The sequence below is a fragment of the Pezoporus flaviventris genome, unplaced genomic scaffold (genome assembly GCF_033815535.1).
Source record: "Pezoporus flaviventris isolate CSIRO_AGI_PZ_B2104156 unplaced genomic scaffold, CSIRO_AGI_Pfla_v1 ptg000002l, whole genome shotgun sequence".
NCBI classification, from domain to species: Eukaryota; Metazoa; Chordata; class Aves; order Psittaciformes; family Psittacidae; genus Pezoporus; species Pezoporus flaviventris.
The window spans coordinates 40,746,219-40,769,100 of NW_026892550.1; the positions used below are offsets into that span (position 1 = coordinate 40,746,219).

The 22,882-nt window shown below is 36.7% G+C and overlaps 1 protein-coding gene across 5 annotated transcripts in view; it reads right to left on the reverse strand.

Annotated features, from left to right (window-relative positions):
• RAPGEF2 (Rap guanine nucleotide exchange factor 2) overlaps nt 1-22,882 on the reverse strand; it is a 195,604-nt gene that overhangs the window by 99,156 nt on the left and 73,566 nt on the right. For all 5 annotated transcript variants that reach the window (XM_061475731.1, XM_061475722.1, XM_061475706.1 and 2 more), the window contains exon 4: nt 14,101-14,184. In XM_061475731.1, coding sequence (XP_061331715.1) covers nt 14,101-14,184 — 84 coding nt within the window. The remainder of the gene's footprint in view (nt 1-14,100; nt 14,185-22,882) is intronic.

The window sequence follows — 22,882 nt, forward strand, 5'->3', positions numbered from 1 at the left end:
AAAACTACAATCAGTAGTATGTCAGTAGCTCACAGACATCATAATGAGAATACTTTTACGACTCTTCAAATTTAATAGATGCACTAATAAAACAAAACAACAAAGTACCTCAATCAAATGAAACACCTAAAGCTACAAGCAACACATTAATTTTTATGAGCACTTACGCACAGAGACAGCCAAAAACTTTCAGGTATTGAAGGTGACTTGTTCTACCCTTTCTATTATCATCATGACACTGGAGGACAACTCAGTTTTCTCCAGACATGACCCATCCATTTCCCCAGGTCCCCAGACATACTCATACATGCGCACATAGATGCTCTTTCCAAAGCTCTCAGGAAAGGTGGCAGCTACTGAGGACAGAATATTTCCCTGTCAGCATTCAGCCCTGTCCCCTTCCCTTGGGCCTGCACATTCCTGTTTTCACGTCAGCCCACCTCCCAGATGGAAAGCTATTTCTCAGCACTGGAATGTGAATGAATTCATCAAAAGTGATGCAGAATCTGAAGTCAGCTCCACTGACAATGAAAACTGAGAAAAGGTTTCTCAGTAAGAAGCCCTTTTATTCCTTCCTCAAAGATCTCTCACAGAAAGCCCAATTTCACTTGTGACAGCTATTTTTCAAAAAGGACATACAAAATTTAGGGGTTTCCTCTATAATGTGATTTTAGCCTTTATTTCTTTTGTTATTCACTACCTTGATTAGCTTAAAGTGATAATTAATTCACCATTGAATTACAAGTCTACATAATAAAGTCTATAATTAAATTACAAGTCTATAATAAAACTACATCTAAGTCTCACAAAAAAACTTCCACAAATTATGGTCATCTATAGGATGCACATTCTTCAGCCCGTTTTAAAATGCAAGATACTGTTACAGTTTTATGTATTTTTTTAATGCCATAATTGCAACAAAGTTTAGTTTAGAATAAACTATTTAACTGGCACTTCCTCTAAGTCAAAAAGCATGTTGCATTTTCACATGCTGTAACACAAGAAACAATAAAAGTAACACAGTTTCTTGTTTCGCAAGTTCTTAGAGTTTTCTGTGGTACATTTCTACAGGAAAATAAATTCCATGTAAATTTTGCTTAAAAAAAATAAATCAAACTACAATATATTAAAAGTAGAAATATTATGGATGAGAATTGCAATGATTTATGTCAAAACACTAGAAAATCAGATACTCAAAAACATTTTGTTCTGAAATTTTCATATGGGACATGCAATGGGCTTAACGTCACCACTGGAATATTTGCCAATGCATAAACCAAATATTCCAAACTCTTTTTGTAAAAATTACACTGCTTCAGTTGACATCTACATTTAGGAGAATCACAGAAACTACCAAAATGAAATACAGAGGTACTGCATTAAGCGTATTTAGAATGCAAAGTTATGTAAGCCAGTGAGTCTTCATTTGCTTTTAGATAGCCCTCACCTTGCAAATACTATTACTACCATCACTACTTATATTCAAGTGCTCTCTAATGCGTTTCCCCATCTTCCCTCTATCCTCCACTTTCAAATCGTGCTTCCCAAACTTGGAGCACAGTGAAGCCACCATTCCTCTGGACAGTGCTGCATGGCACTACTTCCTCCTTACAGTTCCATGACCTCAGCCATGACTAGCAGCTGCTCTCCATCACTGCATCAATTATTCTCCGATGATACAGAAACAAATATGAGCAGAATGTCTGGTCTCTCACAAATCCCAAAGTCAAATCTTAATGCAGTATTCAACATTTAACTTGCAACAACGCTAAAAAATGTTAGCTTTAGTTCTAAAGCAAGCCAGTCATGCTGAATTCCCAAATGAAATACTATAGAGCAGTAGTTAGTAGATGTCTAGATGGACAAAAAATGGGGACTATCTTCTATCTGCCACTTCCAGAGATAGTAAGGGATTCAGTCAAGTTCTTCCTCCTCTATCTTTCTCACTAAAACCTATCACATTTCATTGGTACCTCCACATCAGAACGAAAATCAATCCCTCTTAATGGCTTATTCTAACCAAGCTAGGTTTAGCAGGGTTTCACAGGAATAGGCTGTGAGAGCCAGACTCTTCATCCACCCAACTTGCCCTTGCCAGGTATTTTTAAAAGAAAGTTACCATTCAGTAGTGTGTATACATGCACAAGCCATCCCTAGGGGGAGGCTTAAGCGTTCTGATGAAAACTAAGTTTGGCATGGCCATTTTCTGACCCCTCAATAAAAAACAGACAGAGCCCTTCATGTATAGAGAGCAGCTCTGACGCAAACAGCCCTCCGCTGGGGATGATGCAAGGAGGTAGCAGCAGACCTCCCCACACTTAGAGCTGTACACTGGGAACTATGAAAGCAAGGGTTTGTCAGCTAAAAGACAGAGGATCATTATGATTTATCTTCTGCAAAATATAGGCTGGCTTCTTCAATTCTCACTGAATTAGTGCCTGTCTTTTAGGAAAAGTAGGCAAATATTCAAGTGAAGCCCAAGATGCTTCTGACATGTATTAAATATTACTTTTAATTAAAATTGGAGGTCATCTGCAAATCAAAATAATCAGTAAATTCACCTTTTTTTCCTTTTAATATATTGAATTTTCACAATGTTATTACAGATACCACCTTTTTCCCTTTTTTTTTTTTTTTCAGCAAGAGCAAATAGCTACTTTATAGAAACGCTCTTCAGCTGAAAGGAAAACTGAAATGCTGGCAACTGGAATCTGAGTTGAAGAGGCATTTGCAGACCTGTCACTGTTTGCAAATCCTGGAGACATGAGCTGACTACATACCATGGATAAGGATGATTAGATTTATCCAGTGTCGTATGATAGCTTAGATGTTTACAGTCTCAGATACGACAGCTCATGTGTCAGGGAAGGGACTCACTTGCAATATCACAGCTAAGTACATGCCACTTAATAATACTTCGGGAGGCATGTTTCTCAAGATTGAAAAAAAAAAAAAAACTTCAATGGTCACTGCAGCTCCTTGCTTGACCTGGGACGCAACTACCCTCTGCCAGAACAGGGATCACAGTGTCAAGGACAATAACCTCACTGCTCCAGCAGGAAGAACCCAGCACGCTAAGACAGAATACCTGACAACTAACCAGTCCATGTGAAGGACACAAAAATTACATGATAAGCACATTTACAGTATATTAATGCTTTAAATAATTCCTGCTAAAAATGTGTGAAACTTAATTTACACTCCAGCTGAAAGCTTTAGTAAACTTCTTCAGTATTTTGAACATGTTTAGTTAGCATCCTTAGAGAGGACAGACTGGAGTACTTTATCTACACAATACTTGTAGGGATTTCTTTATTTCTTATGTAAATGCAACCCAGATCAGATGTTGCATTAATCTGGTAATCTACAGCTGACTACTGAAAGCACTTCAAAAGAAGTTCCTGAAAACCCCCAGCGAATAATTTGAAATTGGGTAGATTCTGGAGGTTTGCTTCCAGAGAAGGTCCCATCAGTCAGCCCCTGAAGCATATGCCTTGTGATCTTCGTTTTCTCTTAGTAGAGACTACTGTTTTGAAAAGTGTCATTAACATCCTAGTGAGTTGCAAGACTGAGTATGGCAGAACTTATGACCCTTTCATAAACAAGAGAAATGCATTTATGAAAATCAAGATCTGCATCTGTAAACTATACACACATACATAAACAAAGCTGGATGTAGCAGTTAACTTTGCAGCCTCCCTAGTACAGAAAGCTAGAAAACAGGTACCTCATTGGAACAACTGACAGAAAAGATCCTTACTTGGAAAAAACAAAAAACACAAAAATCTCCTTATTTTTAAATTCAAAGTTCTCATTTTACTTTGGAAAATACTCAAAGGTGAAAGCTTTTTCCCTAACTTTTTTTTTAATATTCCTTCTTTTTAAAAAAAGAAATCTGTTTTCATAAATGGTTTCAATAAAGACAGCTTTGCTTATGCTTCATCTTAATGATGTCTGTGTTGCCATGGAAATTACTCTGACATCACAAGATCTACATAATGGTCTCAAAGAACGAGAAGTAGTAGGAAAACATTACTTAAGAGGCAAGACCTTGTCTGAACACAGTGTGGCTTATTAACATTCATGAAATTCATTAAAACAGAGGAGTATTTTTCCAACCTCATATAAAGCCTTTAGATGTTAAATCTTAAATGAAGACTTTTTTCCTCTCCTGAAAAATATATAGTAAGCTTTTTAAAATCCTCCTATAGATTTTCATAATTAGAAATTGACACCTTTTTTTACAAATATTAAAAATTAATGACATATCAACCAGGGTTGTAGTAGTAAAATAAGACCATATATATTGACATTTTCCACCCTACTTACACTCCTAACTCATTCAATACAAGCAGTTCATTCACCTGGAGGGTTAAACACGCCCTCAATAACTACTTTCCATAAATCTTATTAGTACATGTATTCAAGATATCTTTGTAACAATTTCCCTATAACTGTAAAGGAATTAAAAAAAAAAACAACAGTGAAGTAATAGTTATAATTTTTAGCTATTTAGATTATAATGTTAAAATAAGTTATCCCTCATTTAACGTGCTGTTTTTTATCTAGTGTCCCTGGATTTATCTTTCAGAAACATTTAAAAATTGTAGTGTCACCCAAAAAAAAAAAAAAACCTCTCAGGCATTTTAGTCTTCTACAGTATGGAAAAATATTTTGTTAAAAACACCATTTGTTGAAGAATTATACTAGCAGAATCATGCTAACAATCAAAACAATAATTTTGATTTTTGCACATAGTTCATTTTGTTGTTATTTTGGGGTAAGCAATGACCAGAATTTCTCAGTTCATTAGACTCATAAAACTTGGCCCAGAGACCCTGACACTATGTAAAACAAACACGATCTTTCTTTTGCCCTCAGCAGGAATCTCATAATGTAGTTTTCTAAGGTAACCGAGGAGTTTTTTGACATTCTGCAGAGTTGTACAAAAGCTGTAAACCTTCAATACTAATAATCAGAAGGAACCTTAAATCAGAACAGATTGCAGAACAGATTATCTCACCAACTGCAGTATCAACTGTGAAAGAGCAAGCTTTCTTCTGACAGATATTTTAAATTAAACATGTAAGTAGTAGTGAATATCCACGTATAACAGGTCTCACATTTAACTTGGAAACAGCCATGAAATTCATTACAGAGAATTTTCCCCTCAACTTCTCAGAAACAGCTCTCATTTTTTTTCCACACCCTCATAATATTCAAGTAATTTATTATCATTTCAGATAACAGGTTTGCAATACTAAACTCAAGCCTGAAATTTTAGAAGAAAGATACCAGTATAAGTGAGAACTGTTGAAATTAAATAAATATCACAATTATAATGTACAGAGGAACAATAACAGCAAAAAGCAAAGATTAACAGTGCTTACAAGACTGATTACTTGCTGTTCTCAATTACTTGAAATTGTGACATGCTCCATTTGAAACTCTAATGTTGGGATTAGAAAGGTGTCTCTAATCAATGAAAAACAAAATACGTTAAAGAGTGGAGTCAGCAATAAAAGAAACATATGTTTTTAAGGACAGCTTTTGTTTGAGCACATTTTAAAAACGTATCAGCTAAGCAGCACAAAAATTTTCATTACGAATATCTTTAGGAAAAACACGTTTCAGTGGAATGAACGTGTTTCCCATCCTGTCGATCCTAGAGAGCATTCTAAAACATTCCTAGGAAAAAAGAAACCAACAGAACTCACCCCTCCAGAAAAAAGCAACCTTCCCCTCCATCTCAATTTCAGCACTTTTTTCAACACTAATTAGCTACAATTTTAACCCTCGCTTTTTAACATTTAAAAAGCTGGAATGCAAGAGTTGGTATTATTCATAGATGTCACAGATTCCTCTATCAGCTACCTTAATGGATTCTTTCCTTTCTCTTGTTTCTTTCTCCTAAAAGATTAATCCCCATGAACCTAGTCTGTTAAACCATTCTGCTTAATTTCAATTTTTCCTTAAGGTCTTTTTCAGTTACTCTGAGCTATTAAGATATATTCATGCTTACATATAAAAATTCTACTATCCATGTTTACACAGCTTTTGTTTTCCTTTAGCATTGGCTCTATCCCATACTTACACCATATTGAAAATTTTTGAGTATACTTAATCTGTACAGCAAATACAAAAAATTACTTAAGTTGGTTCACAGGCAAGACTTGTCATAAAAGCAGTGATTTGGATTTATAGTTAGATTGGTTTTATATTTCTAAACATAATTTTGTCATTAAAATACATGCATTCAGCTTTTTAGTATTTTTAGACAACTGCAGTTTCAATAGGGAAGATACTGACTTGAATAAAGCACAATATAAGAACAGCCAATGTATGAAGTTTTTCTGAATATTCTACCAACACACCTGAGCATCAGAAGATGATCCAGACCATATCAAGTCCATCATCAGGTCTTCCATATGGAAAGAGAAATCTGTAACTCTGGGATATACACCTACAAACTAGCACAATGCTTGCATTTGTGAGGGCTTCTTAAGTTGACTTTTCTTCTACCATGAGTATTTCCATCCCTGAAAACCTCCCCCACCTTCAGAGGGATAGAAATATTCAGGCTCACTCAGAAGTTATTCAGGTCATTTGACACTTTCTGCTTTGTTGTTACCCTCTATCTCCTATTACAAACTTGGAAGAAAGCCTGGTAGCACTAGACCCACTACACTAGATTTCTATTTTTATTTTCAAAAGATGCCAGCGTAATAGATTAAGCCCCTTAACATTTTATCAGCTGGGTAAGAGGAAAATTCCAATAGTGTTGAAATAATTGTTTTGACAGGAACAATGCCAGACACAACCCAATCTCATCATTCAGGAGCTGTGTCCTCTTCTATTTCCCAATACCCCAGATACTGGCAGCACACATGGAAGATGATTAAATTCAAACCCCAATGAACTTTTATATTATTCAGCAGAAGACAAACTGGGTGGGATAAAGCAAAATGTATGTAATGCCAAATTCATTTAGCTGTAAAAGTAACTATTCATATTTTTAAAAACCTGTATACCAACTTCTTAGCAAACAGTTAAAAAAGTTTCAGATGACATTACTGGTACAAGTAGCATGTGCTCTGCATCATGAACTTTACTGTAACAGCAGGTGATGTGACAAGACAACGACCTGTTAATTTATGGCTCACCTAATTCAGCTACAGCCAGAGCTGTCTAACTGTCTAAGTGAGGAAGCCAGACTCGGAGATCTTGAAACCCTCCCTGCTAGCCAGCCCTCAGGGAGCTGAGGTCAGGGATAGACCCATGGCAGCTCCAGTTCCTCCAGTACCTCGCAAAGAAGGTGGCAATGCCACCTATCAGTGAGCTCCAGGCCTCACTAGTAACACTGGCCACAATACCATCAGGAGATGAACAAGTTCAAAGCAGATGGCCAGATCAGGCACTCCCAATAGAACGGTCAATCTTGCAAACAAGATTTCTCCAGGAGTTTAAGTCTAAAAAATTAATCACAGTTGCATGCACTGTGATAGTATGATTTTGTGCTTGCAGGTAAAAGGAAACATTTCTACCCAAGAGGACATACACAGTCTTTAGGCAGATTCAGATGGTACAAAGCAATTAGTGTTACTTTCTCAATGTCTATTTAAAATCCATTAGAAGTTCATGGTAGACATACACTCAGTCATAAATGGACTGACATCTCCACTACTTCTCCCAACTCCCCTCTTCAGTTTATGATCTCAGTCTTTCCCAGATTAGACTGTGACATCACATTCCATGCTTCAGCTTCAACTGACTGACTGTAATGCTTAACTGAGGCATTCAAAGCAGACAGAAGAAAAGACAGCACCAGGGGTCAGCCCACAACAGTACCATCATACCGTGGCAACAGTGGTGAGCATGGCTTCAGAACAGCACTAGCTGGATATAGAAATAAAAAGCAACATATAGGTCATGGTAAAATCCAGCAGCAGCAGCTAGCTAAATAAATAAATAAATAAATAAATAAATAAATAAATGAAGTTCTATATTAAAGAGCAAGAGTTGAAACCATAGCCTGGGAAGTTATTGTTCTTCACAAAGATCCCACGTATGGTCTTCATGTTTCCATAATGATGATGTTAATCCTTATCCAGAAGCAAAATTAGGAAACAGGGGAAAGTTGAATAAGCTTAGCACAGCTCTTGATCAACTCCCTCTGCAACTTAAATAACTCAGCTAGCAACTCCCAAAAATACAATCCTAAGTCTCTTTCAGATCATTGTTCTAAAACTCTCAGTTTCCTGCTTGGGGGGAAAAAACAAAACCAAAAAACTTTCTATGGTATTTTGCTTTAAATGCTTGTATACGTTGGTTACACTAGGTTTGCTCTAAGTTTCAGCCAAGAATAGCCATTATTAATAAACACTAACTTGCAAATATATTAGGGTCATACACTGAGAAATGTTTTTTCTCATTGTAATTAAAGCTATCAATATAACTTTACTTACTGAAAGATCAAGCAAAGACAGTTCTCTATTAAAAATATAAACATATCATTAGTTACATATATGTAAACTACACCAAACAGCATGTCCCAGGCATCAGAAAAAAATAGGATGTCTGTTTCAGGATATAAAACTGTACAAATGCATGTACATAGCCAAAAGCTCTGCTCCTGCACCATTATACTCACATGCATTACCTGTCAAAATGTAAAACAAACAAAAAAAAAAACAACAAAAGCATAAAAACAAACCAAACACCACCACCAAAAAAGAAACATACCCAAGCCAAAATCGTTAAGCTTTCTTCTGAGAGAAGTTACTTTAAGTTAATTGGACACACTTGGACAAGGACAAATAATTTCTGCACAAATTGAATTCTGTTATTGCTTTATATGCATTCAAAACAAGTTCATAATTTCTTCAATGGCTCTCCAAGAGAATTTGATATTCCATTCCATTTTTCAAGTTGTTTCAGTATAGGAAAGACCAGAGGGCTAAATCATCAATATTTAAAGAGACACATCCCTTTTAATTTTGAAGACAGAAAAAACAGATGCTCTCTTAACTTCAAAGCTCAATCTTTAATTAGAGGAAAAAGCTTAAATAATTGCTCCTGTATGTAATATTTGTGAACTTGCTAAAGGGAGCACAGCTCTCCATCACCACATGAAGTGGTGAGGGGAGAACTGGTTGGGTGTGGCAGTAAGGAAGGAAAAGAAGAGCCTACAGGAAGGAAAGAGTATAGATGAGTGAGTAAAGACAAGAGCAAAACCAGGTTTGCACATGGCAAGTTGGTACCGCAGTATGCCTGAGCAGCACAGTACACACCACCCAGACAGCCTGGGAAGAATTCTATGAGAAAAGCAAAAAAAATGGGTACTTTTCAGAGCCCACCAGTCTCACAAAAACTGCCCAGCAATTCTGTATTTTATTGCTGTTAAGAGTTAGTTACATCCTCCAGTCGTGGAGGCCACAGACAAGCAGAAAGTTTGCTGTGGGAGATCTAGGAGATGTTTTTGTAGTGCAGCTCCAAGTCAAAGAAGATGAAAGACCATGGTAAAATTTACACTGGAAGCAAAGTCCTGGAACTAAAACCACACAGAAAGTCCGAGCAGCTGAGCAAGTGTGATGAGAGTATGGAGCAGACCAAGAGATGCTGGAGGCAATTCCAGAAGATATTTTGAGGAACTGTCACATTACTGCTGTTAGTGACCACATGAAAACACAGGAGAGCCAGGACAACCTTCTGGGAGTTGCATTTTCTACTAATTTATTTTCTAGACTTCATAAATAAACCTCATTTTACCATGTGAACTGCTTCAGGGTACAGATACTCAAGGGAAACAGCAGTGGGAGCAAGAGTTAATTTGTGCTAGCTTGTTGGTTGTGGTGGGAGTGGGGAAGTAAGGAATGTTTAGTTTCATCTTAATATGTGCCTGATACGTTAAAGAAAAGGAATAAGTATGGAAATTGTTAATAGTAAGATAATGGGGGTAGAAGAAAATCTTCCTCACATTAAACTGTCAGAACAAATTTCACTGTTGCAATCCACAAAAATTAAATAGAACAAGATTAAGCTTTACTCGATGTCTCAAAAAAAGTTAGCTTTAATTGTTCAGGTCAAAATTCTTTAAAACTCTGAATTCCAAGTTTTCCAAAAACAATAAGTTAACTGAATAAAATCAAGCCTTACCTTTGGAACACTATTTGCTAGCTGATGGCTTGGCATTTAAACAAATTCTATCTAGACTAAACTATATTTCAGAAGGGAAATAAAACAACACTCATGCTATTTTCACAAAACAGACATGGTTTAGATGTTAAAGTTTCCAAAGCAAGATACTCAATTTAGGACTTCATTTATTCCAATATTTCATCTTGAACACTTTTAAATTTTTTTTAGTTTTGACTTAAAGACTTGTCAAGTAACTAGTTAAAAGCAGTTCTACAAGTCACTCAGTAGATTATGTAACGTTGGCAAAATTGACAGCTATGGCACTCATTTCAAACTATTGCAACTACCAACTATTTGACTCTACATAGTACATTACAAAGCTGATTAGTTTTTGACAGCTATACTATTATTTATTTCTGTCTGAGTGGGAAGGCAGGAGAGTGGTCATTTCTTATGCTTTCAGACAGCTTGGTTGTTTGGGGCTGCTTTGTTATTTTAAGACATTCTTCTTCTCCAACTATATATTATCTGTCTGCCAAACCTAGTCATCACTGCCTCTCTGCAAAGAATTTTAAATGGTATCTAACACTTGGAATCAAAGATGTGGAGACAGTGGATTTGGGAAAAAGAATAAAAGTTTACCTGACATAATACATAACAAAGGAGCATTTACAGTGTTATCCACCAACTAGAGGATGCTGTATCTGAAACTAATGCAACTAAATTAGCCAACAGAGGCTAATACAATACCCAGATACAAGTAATATGTTGAACATTCGCAGTCAAATGCACTAAAGTACTTCTACATTTCAGCTATAAATCTGGTAATAGCACTCCATCCTTTTCCTTATAGGCTCACATGCCAACAGTCATGAAGTTTCGAGTAGGACAGAAATCGGCACAGGACTGTGAAAACACCTCCGAGGTTGCAGGCAGATTTATTCACTAAGGCTATCTGAATTGCCCTAACTAGGTACTACTTTTACCCTGCCTTGTACAGACATAGATTTTAAAAGAGTGAAATCCAACAAAGAACAGCAAATGCTCTTGAAATTCAGAGGGGCGAGGGGAGAAAAGAACATATATTTTAAATTTCGCCAGCTACTGCCCAGCCATCATTCAATGAAGCTGAGCTGGACAAAGCCATAAGGACAGGCAAAGGGAAGACTGCAGTCTGAGCAGCACCAGCAGCTCCCTAAGTCCCACTGGGAGGGCTGGATGCAGCTCAGAGAGCCTGTGCAAAAGCATTTACTGCGGGTACATGGGGTAGGCTGCCAGAAAAGCAAGAATAATTTTAAGGTAGGGAAAAAAAATTCGGAGTTTTGGATGGTAAGATGTTTGGGAATAGGAAGGTTGAATTACTTAAAAGCTCTGGGAAAAGAAAAGTGAGGGAAACAAGAATTTTCTGAGTCACGCAGACTTGGAGAAAGCAACATACTTCTTGCTTTCTGCTCCTACACAGACTTTGCAGCTCCATCCTGCTCTCTTACTCACAAGCTTTACAAGTGGCAAAATTATTTTCTAGTGGTGCTCTAGATGGGCAAAATAAAATGGATTAAAGTGGAAAAAAACCCAAAACAAACTACCACTAAAATAGTGTAAATATAAATTTACAATAAGCTTCCTCAAATGACAATGTTTTGGCCAAACAAGATCAAAATTAGATGATCTCTACCTGGCAATGTTTAGGTATCTTCCAATTACCTGAAGTTAATGATGCATCAGGATATTGCTCCATTTGCTGAAGCACAGTAAATTCATTTTAACAGCAATAAGCCATCAAGACTCCCAAATTATGCAATGCTCAAAAAGGCTCTTAAAATTATTACTCCCTGTAATGTAAATACTCAGTTTAAGCAGTTATCTAGTAACTGCCTTTTGCCCACTTCTGACTCTACTCTCTAGATTTCAAAATACCACTATCAGTTCTTTCCAGACCGCAGCTTTTCACAAGATCTTACTGCCTTTTTAATAGGGCACTGTAAAATTTTACATTAGTATTGCTGCTAATCGGTCTCAGCAACAAAAAAAAAACCCACAGTAAAAAAGGTCACTGAATCATACAATGGATTGCACTGGAAGGGGCCTTAAAGATCATCTAGTTCCAATCCCCTTGGCTATCATTTATTACCCACCAGAGGTCCAAATCAGAAATTCAGCCTGGGTGCCCTCTCACTTTTCCCAGGTTTCCTATTTGTAGATGAGCCCAAGGCCCAGATATTGCAGCTTTCTCATTTACAAAGTAAAACTCCTTATTAGCCTTGCCTTAAATTTAAATAAGATCCTCAACTACCTTTCAATAACTATAGATTTTGAGCATAAAGCCTCTCATTAGAATGACTCTGGGTTTGATCTCCAGAAAAACTTGCATCTTTAAATTAAACTTTCTTCATTTTGCTTTCACGGACTTATGTTATCTTTGTTAATTAACAGATTGCCTCTCTTGCGTTCGGTTGCCAAGCTACCAGATTTGACAGCTGTTTGTCTCCATCCACAACTATGAAACTTTTTCTAATTCGACACTTGCAGTTCACCAAGATCTCAGACACTGTCGCAGATATTATTTCTGAATATCTCCAGGTGAACAGCCCTGAAATGCTCTGCTTAAAGTCACAGAAAATGCAATTTTCTGTTCATTCTTCCAGGAAGAATCTCAAGCTCATCATTTATCTTATTAAATCTCACTTCTCATCAAGTGTCAAAAGATGTCTGAAGCACAACCACTGTTGCAATTCAAAGGAACAGAATATTCCTGCCACAGACTATATACAATCACCCTACATTAATTCAGATATCATACATTCCCTCCCCTGGCATCTCAAGATAGAACTTTCTGCCAGCTTTTTTTCCTGACATGTTGCCTGTTTATGGATGACATACGGGACAATTTTCTTCCATCTGCCAGCAGCAGGGATCCTATAATCTGTTGTTGTTCTACTTTTTACAATAACCAGTTTTGCACCTTTAGCATATACTGTTTGAAGGTGCATCAAACATACCATTTTATCAGCAGTGCCTGCCCTCTTACAGACACAAGACACTCACACCAAGAACATGCCACCATCAAACAGAAGTCACAGGACCAGCATTGCCCTCCCACTGAAAGGCATATCTGAACATCTAATTTTTCATATGCCCATCAACACTAGCTCTGAAGTGGTTTCCCACTGTTTAAAACTGTAAGGAAGTTTCTACTACTTTCATTCCCATCATACCATACAGAGACAGGTCATTCTTTCATTCCGCCTTTCACAAATTGTATTACATGCCATTTACTTCAAAGGAGCCTTTTATAGCAGTCTGAATGAATATGCATGTAACCAACATTTTAAAGTGATTCTGCTCTGCTTCCACTAAAATGAGCAAGCTCAGCCACCTTAGTCTGAAATCCTTGCAGTCATTTGTATTTACTCCATAGCACAAAATATAATTTTTTTTTACTGTAGCAATATAAATTTTGAGCATCTCGTACTCAAACTTATCATGTAAAATATCACTCTTTGTTGCAAATCCATTCACGTGAAGCACAACCTTAAGCAGAAGTAGCAAAATTTACGCATACGCTAAAAAAAAGTATTGAAGACTTTTACACAGTAAGTAAAGCCTCATGAAAGCATCACAAGCTCTATTACATCCTACGATTCAAAGTTTGATTACTTACAGGAGCAGATTACTTGGTACTTCACTCCATTTGTTAGGTATTTGGTGGTTTTATTTTTAAACTGACAGTTTCTGCATGACACTTTGGATGTTTGTACACTGTCCACAATGATGTGCTTCCAGTTCTAGCTATGGGCATAAAACTATTACCACAACCAGCTAGTAAAGGTAAGCAAAGCATGTTTATGTGTGTCCTTTTCTGTTTCATTAAGCACAAGATATTGCCTTTCAATTCTAAAAATTCTCTACATTTCATGATTTATATTTAAAATACAGAATACAGTACATTCATAACTGACATACCTGCTTCGTGGAAGAAACATAGATTCTTTAATGAAGACTGAACCAGAGAGCAGGATATACCAACAGGTACCAATATCATCAGGGCTGGAATAAAAAAAAAAAAAAAAAAAAGAGCACACAATTTAAGATATTTGATTTAAGTTACCCACAACACTCTCAAATTTGCTGTATTAGGAACAAAGAAGCAAAAACGCTCAACATTATGGAAGAAAGTCACAGTTCAATCATTTGCAAAGCAATTCTGTCAAACTATCCTGATTTCCACCTAAAAATATATACAGTATTAGAATGCCTCATTCATTTCCTTCACTTTTGTAAAAGCATATATCTATCCATTTGGTAACAGCACAAATCCAATTAAATATGATTGAAAGTGATTAAAATGAAGTCAAGCTACAGTAAATATACTATATTATATTCTGTTGAATACATTACTTTCCTCTTGCTGAAGAGACTGCAGCATCTTCCCCACTACAATTGAGGCTTCCTTTCCCAATTCTAGCCATCTCATTCACCCTTTCTTCAAGACAGAAACTTGCCTTTCAGCATCAGTTTGCCTTCTCATAAGTTAAGACAGCACTGGCTGCACCTGCAGATGGTAAACCTAGACTAAACCTAGACTTGTTAGTTAAGTTTATCTTCTGCTGCTATGCACTGCCCCTTTCATGGCTTTTCCTGGCACAAGAATAAATTCCCAATAAAAGAGAGAAAGAGTTTCTTTCCCCTCTTTTTATCTTATAGAGGAACTAGATGAGGACTTCATCAACTAGACCCAGTTAATTCCACTGTAGATTCAGATCTTGCTCCTTGAGTAACACAAAGTCATTTTCATAGACTTAGACTGTTCTTGGATAAGTTCAAGCAATGTTTAGACAGGAAAATAAAATGGTTTAAGGTTACTAGAAATAGCTGCAATAGAAGTCTTGTGCCATTTCGACAGTCAACACTATGAAATCTGTACTTTATTTCAATTTTTACTACTCCTACTTCTTCCAAAGAAACTCACTAATTGGATTCAAGTACGCTGTTATGAACTGCACAAGCATTCTTATCTGAAAACCACATCCCTAGCAACGCTAAGAGTTGCAGATTACTTAATTAATCTGTAGCACCTTCATTTTTAAAATTACATGTCTCAAGTCTTTAACAACAATTAGTTTAACTTCAAGCAAGAACAGCCCACACCTTTTAATGACAATGACAGCATAGTATTAAAACCCAATCTTAAATCTAAGTACGCTATGTACATGCTAGCAGTGTGGTTTTCATTTGAAGAACTTCAATTTAAGAAGTACCTACACAGCGGGGCCCTCAAAACAAAGAGTGCGATTTCCTCAGCACTCAGTGCATTATGCTTTCTAAAAGAAAAGCTGAAGTTAGGAAGAAAGGGAGGGAGCTGGCCTAAAAGAGCTGAGAGCAAAGCAGCAAACCAGTTAAGTCTAAAAACATGCTCCATTTCCATTTTACACTATGTAATATAACCATGAGAGAAAGGACAAGCATCAGAAACATGAAGAATTAACAGAGGAAATTGAGGACACTACCTAAGACCAAGAACACAAGAACTGATTAAGATAATACACCCCATATTTCTTTTCTACCAGCCTGTGACCTGACCAGCGAAGCCACACTGGTCAGCCAGAGCCACCAGTATAGAATTAGCATCTTCAAAAGGAAGTCATCAGGAAATACTCCTTTATACTGATATACACTGTCACAGCTAAAACAACAAACCATTTTGATGTACATACTTGTGCACTAAGCTGCCGTTTCTGAAGTGCACTTCACATGCTTGCTTCTCACATGGACCTATATACTCTTAAATCTGTTAGTCTAGAAAAATCAACACTGTACGTTAGTACAGAGGACCCAGTTAAAGCAGATGAACTCAAGAAAACCATCACTTCAAAAGCATAAACATGCACCTAAGTTACACATCTACAATTCTATAATCTACTAAACACTCCTCCCCCCCCCAAAGTGAGTACTAAATTGATAGGCATACCACCAGCATTGCTACTGAGCTGAAGTCTACTGGATTTTTTACCGTTACTGGTTTTTAATAGGTGCCATTCTAAATACAAATAAATATGCATTAATTAGCAGAGTTGAAAGGTTTTAAAATAGATGTTTTCAGCAATGGCTATACACTTCGTGGTTTCCCATATTGCTGGAAAGTAACTCTATTAGGATGTCAATGGTATTTTTCCCATGTGGATTACACCATATTGTATTATTACATAAGTTTTGTGGGTGTGGGGTTTTTTGCGGCTTTGGTGTTTTCTGCTGGTTCTTGAGGGGTTTTCCCAAAAAAAAACCTGGTAATTTGATTAAGTACGTAAGCGTAGGTTGACAGAAAAGAACCTCATCTGGGGTCAGAGGGTTTATAACTTTAAAGCAAAAATAATCTAGAAGAGATGTTTATACTTTTACAAAAAGCCATTTCCATGCATAACTGAAGCAAATATTAAAAAAAAATATTTAATCAATAGAAAATATTTTAAAAACTTGCACATTACTAGATTTGCAAAATTTGCCTCCTTTCTTTAAGAGCTAATCAACACTGTCAAATCGCCTATTTGTAAAGGCACTGAGGTTGCTTTTCCCGTTGGAGATCTTTTATCTCCAAAGAGAAAGGCAGCCACTGGCTTTCACAGGCACCAGTCAATATGCTTAATATTCAAATTCTTAATGCTACCTTTGAATGCACCTTTGAATCATTTAACAAACAACTATAATGATTATACATTTAATTGCAATAGTTTAGTTTTGTTCTTATTTGATCACACACAGCATGACTTTTCACTCAGTTTAATCTTTTTTTTTGCCAGTTCACAGGTTTATCCACTTTCTCTGCAAGTTAGCTCTTTAACAGTTGCTCCTTCTCACTTATCTGTCATGAACATCATATTTTACCCACTTTGTATATAATCAACAGGCATCTGTTCATTTCACAGCTGAAAGTGCTGATTAAAAAAAAATAAATCAGACTTTAGGAATACTATCTTATTTTCTTATAACAAAATAATAATATTATACTTATCCTTATTTTCCTTTTGCTTATGTGTACTTTGATAATTGTTTTTGGTTTTACAGTCATATTAGAGAATTTCTAAGGTACTTGCATCATGCATCTGAACACTGAACTCAATTCCTTAATTATCCAAAACCCCACTTCAATATTGCTGTGTCACAATAGCATAATGTTACTACAAAATATGTCTGTATTCAAGGTATCTTCCCCAAAACACACTGTGTGTTCTTTTAAGCTTTCATTGGCAACCAAAACATTGTATTTCCAAAACAGTCTTCAAGAATAAATAATGTGCATAGATTTTCATTCTCTTTGTTTCTTACAACTACCAGTATTTAAATATAGTCTTGAACAAAACATCTGAAAAAAAAAACCCCACACCACAAATATAGCAAACACATTCCTTCCTCAAGAACACACGTGATTCCCTCAAAAAAAAACCACAAACAAATGAAAGACTGATCTATTCCTTTCATATGAAAATATATTTAACTCCTGCACTTCTCAACACTTGCTACACTTTCAGTTGTTTAGAACTAAGGCTCAACAAAACCATTTGGCAGCCAGCTTTTGCTAGACAGTGCTGTTACAAAAAACACGTGCAATTCTTTCATTTTAAGGATCCTGGCTTTCCACAATCCTATTTAAACATCAGGTGGCTTTCAATCAAATTCCCATGTTTTCTGTACTACGCTTGACATTTGTTCATCAACAACGCATTTGCATTCTTCAGTACTTTTGTGCCTGTAATGAACAACAGAAGGAACTACAGAAGTCTATACTGAACTACAAAGCATTTCTTTAAGCCACGTGAGCATTAACTAATGCAAATACTATTTTACCCAATGTAGAATACTCGCATTTGAAAGGTTTTCTTTGCAATCCCATTTTACACTTTGTTTTTAAACATCAAAATTGAGTTCTAGAGAATAAACTGAAGCCTAATTATGGAGTTTTCTTTCACTGCTAGAATACTGCCGATCTCTGGCAGCCCACAGAGCTATCTAGAAACAATATTTGTCCTCCTAAAGATACTTCTGTCAAAGAGACAACAGCAAATTGTGCTTAAAAGGGTTCTTTTGTGGACAGGACACAGCCCTGACTGGGTCCGCAGAAGGGTATTAAGTCCATGCAAGCACTTCATCCAGAATTAGCTGCAGTAGGACAGATATTATGACTTTCCCCCAAAGGCATCCTTAGAGGTAGATTGGGGTTTTTTTGGCCTAGCAACAGTTGAGGTGAGGGGTCAGTAGCACCTGTCAGTCAATTTGATGTAGAAAGTAAATAAATTTGGTTTTGGCTTGGTTTATCCATGTTCTGGATATTCATCTGGATAAAACTCAGGACTGTTAAAGTTATATTGCATACCGAATGCAGCACAGCTATCCACTTCCCCAAGTTACAGAAAGCAAGATTTATTACGAAGAAAGTAAGATGACACAGGGAATTTATCCTGCAAGGAATCAGAACTAAGTCAACCCTGAAGTCACACATTAAGAGGCAGTCAGAAGACCAAAAAAAAAATTAATACATGTAGTCATTTGTCCTAGATATATGAAAGCCAGTGAAATCTTGGTGACGCAAACTTCCACCCATCCTTTACAGGGCCTACAGGACCATGACCAGATTCAAGACACTGGCTGCACTACAGTGTAACTTGTGTTAGTGCACTAGGTCTAGATTAATGCCTGTGTGTCTATGTGCACTCAAAGCATTTGACTGCAGTGCAAAGGAAAGAGCCCAAATCTTAAGAAAAGCAAGAGATTGTAAACAGAAGATAGGATTTGTATTCTGTGAAGACAACAACAAAAGGACTTGGGTATCAAGATTTAACATTTAAGATTTCTTACTGCTACTATGGTAGAGCTACCCAGGTTCTAGCAGCAGCCTTAATGTGGTACAAAACTGAAAGCCAATTCCAAAACAGCAACCAATGTGCTGACCTTATTCATAACTGCACTGAAATTAGTTGCGTAAGATTTTAAGAAAGCTACTATAAATCTTGACTCTTGTGTTATCACACCTTTGAGAGCAGGGGATTTCCTGGGGAATCTATATTTAATTTCCCAGAATGCAAGAGATCTTGATTTACGGGAATTCAGGAGCTAGAAACAGAAGTCCAGAGACTGGATTGCAATGCCTTCCCATCATGTTTCCCTCCCCAGCTTCCTTGATGTAGTCCTTTTACGCAACTACAACTTGCATCCAGACAGCACACCTCTCCACTTAGAAAATGACACAAACAGCTGAAGGCAGAACTTAGCAAAGTAACTTCATTCACTGATTGTTTTGTTTGGAAAATTCAGTTACATAATTATGGAGTGGCCTCTGATGACATCACTAGGCTGTCACTGCTGATAAGGGTAGACAGTATTTTCAGACTTAAGGCTTCATATTTTCTAGCATATTTCTGACTGTTCTTTGATACTTCAGAGGTATTCAAAGTTCAAACATCAGGAAGCATTTATAAGTCTCCGGACTGCCAAGATCCAGTGAGTTTGCGGGTTTTCTCAGAGTCTTCAGCAGTTGTATTAAAATCTTCATGCTATTTATTCCACTAGAAGGAGCAGCTTCCTATTCCTAGATCCCCAAGTAACTACACACATGCTACTTAAAACTGAAGTTTTATTTTCTGAAAATAACTATTTTATTTTGATTTAAAGCAATCTGCAGGCCTTGTACACAATGTTGGTAACTATAAAACTGAATCAATATTAACAGCATATCAAAGAAAACATGCATGAAAAATAACTTGTTTCTATACATGTCTCTCACACATACTGGTTCTTCACAGCATTTGTCTACAGTAGCCCAGGTGTTCCAATTTTACATTTCAAATTTCCTGATCACATAAGATGCTCAAAAACCTTCCAAAATATTCAGCTACAAGACAGATTTAAGTTCATCTGCTAAAAGACCCAATAAATATCAAATATCTACACCATCTCTGGTGTCTCCCTCTATTCTATTCTCTACCAAAAGGAGCATGACCAGCAGGTCAAAGGAGGTGATCCTGCCCCTCTACTCTGCTCTCATGAGACCTCACCTGGAGTATTGTGTGCAGTTCTGGTGTCCTCAGCAGAAAGAGGACATGGAGCTGTTGAAACAAGTCCAGAGGAGGGCCATGAGTATGTTCAGAGGACTGGAGCACCTCCCATAGGCTGAGAAAGTTGGGGCTGTTCAGCCTGGAGAAGAGAAGGCTGTGTGGAGACCTCATAGCAGCCTTCCAGTATCTGAAGAGGGCTCATAAGGATGCTGGGGAGGGACTATTCGCTAGGGATTGTAGTGGTAGGACAAGGGGTAACGGGTTGAAACTTAAACAGGGGAAGTTTAGACTGGATATGGAAGTTCTTTACTGTGAGGGTGGTGAGGCACTGGAATGGGTTGCCCAAGGAAAATGTGAATGCTCCATCCCTGGCAGTGTTCAAGACCAGGTTGGACAAAGCCTTGTGTGACATGATTTAGTGTGAGGTGTCCCTGCTCATAGCAAGCAGGCTAGAACTAGATGATCTTAAGGTCCTTTCCAACCCTAACTATTTTACGATTCTATTCTAACAAGCCATAATGTATCATTTTTCTTTAAAACATCTTCAGAAATAGCCTCATTTTAATGAAAGCAATCTGTTTAATTCTCAATCTCCATCAAAATGAGATGTAGCACTACTAAAACCTCTGGAATAATGAATCACATCCAGCACATGCCTACTTGTGTGCATTTGGTTCAACTGAGATAAGAAACGTAAGTATGTACAGTGGCAGGAATTTGCAGGTCTTTGTGATGACTACTGTCCAACATGTTTTAATTGTGTCAAATAACTCAGTGCAAAATGCAGCACCTGGACTTGAAAGCACATACTCAACTGAAGTCTCTGCTGCCCTGACCACCTTCTTGTCATTGGTTTCTCGGCTGTCTCCGTTAGATAGCACTTGAAAGGAAATAAGCTATAAAGCACTATGCAAGTCTCAATAGAAGCAAACATGGAAATGGCTTCCATATAATTACTGATTAATATTTCTTTTAAAGGAAATATTTACCGTAAGACCTAAACAACAGAGGTGGTGTTCTCCCTCCAGCTCTGGACTCAGTAGCCTAGCAACACCAGGTGCTGAAAGGACTCCTAACAAGTCAAACATCAGAGCGCAAAAATACTTTCCAACTCAGAGATATTTTCCAAGCTACTTCATAAAAAGGTCATGAAACTGGCAAGAACAGATTCTTCATTGTGAAAGAGCTAGTTTGAATTATTCTCTCCATAAATCATTAAAATTCTGACTACTACAGTATTCATTCAAGTACTATTCCTACAAGCTCTAACATTTGTAACAGTTGTGATAAAAACTTACATTACAATCCAAGATGCACCTAGCAAATTACATTTTCATGAAATCATACTCAATGTTATTGAAATCTGTATAAATTTCAGAAAGTAAACACAGAGTAACTCAGAACAGAGAGGAACACAATGAAAATTTGACAGGTTAGAACTGGGATCTCATTCAGGCACTTAAGCACTACACAAGAAGAAATTGGAAAGAACAGTGCTCTCCAAGTTTATGCTCCACAGGATGTTATTTCAGCAGATTAATCTGTCCCCCTTTGCTTATTTTGATTATCACCTGTATGCAAAAAGCTATAGGCAGTTTATTGTTTTAATTGTCGCAATTACACATTAGCCCTGAAGTACCTTGGGATGTCAAACATGTCTAAGTTTAATGATTCTCTCAGGTAGACATCTCATTGCCTGAAGATCCTGCCCACTAGTACTGTTCTGTTGTAACACTCAGAATAATCAGGAGCTTGCTTACTTACATTGTCAGCACTGTCTATAACCCTGCTTAATAACCTAGTTAAGCAGTCACCAGACATCTGCCAGAGCATTTTAGATGCTCGTAACAAGCTTTAGATGCTCTCAATTAAGAGGTATATCCCAAACACAGAAGTAAAACGGACTGGGTACTTACTGAACCAGCCACACACAATTTTCAATACCTGAACATTTATTCTTACTCCAATATTATCTTTTATGAATGGACACAAGATGAAAATCGGTGTCTTATCTTTTGGTACTGAGAGTGGGAAATAAAGAATGAACCACAAGAAACAAATCTTCAGTATTCATGAAAACAAATAATCAGAAGTATATTTTTCTTTAGAGCACTTGATTTATTTGAATTTTTTCACTTCTGAAATAAAATCAGTAAAATAAAAACAGAAAAATCAGTCAAACCAGATATCAGAAATTACAGCAGTGTTGGTAATGTGTGCCAGTCTAAGACAGCTGGTTAAAAAGACAATCAGTAAATACATCATGCAAATATTCACAGGCAAGCTAATTGACCTAATGTCATTGAAGTCTTGGTATTAAACTTGCACAGTGAATTAGCCCTTAATATAAGAAGAGAAATTTGGAACACAAGAAAAATCATAGTCTCCTAAATCATCAGGAAAACAAAGTATTAGTAAAGTAAAATTATCTCACATGCAAACCACTCTGAGGACAATCAAGACAGAAAATTCTGCTATTATATCTTATACCTTTCTAACATTTCTCCAACATCAAAGCCTTTATTCTCAAAATTACAACAAAGACATGATAGGTTTTTAATGAAACATTTACAGTAAAAAAGGTGCAAATTAAAACCTCCTCAAGTAAACCTTACTTCAGTCTTCATTCCAAAAAGCCTCAAAACCAGGTAAAGTACAACACAGAAATTTAGAATTGGCTATGCAAAGCCAACAAACTATAA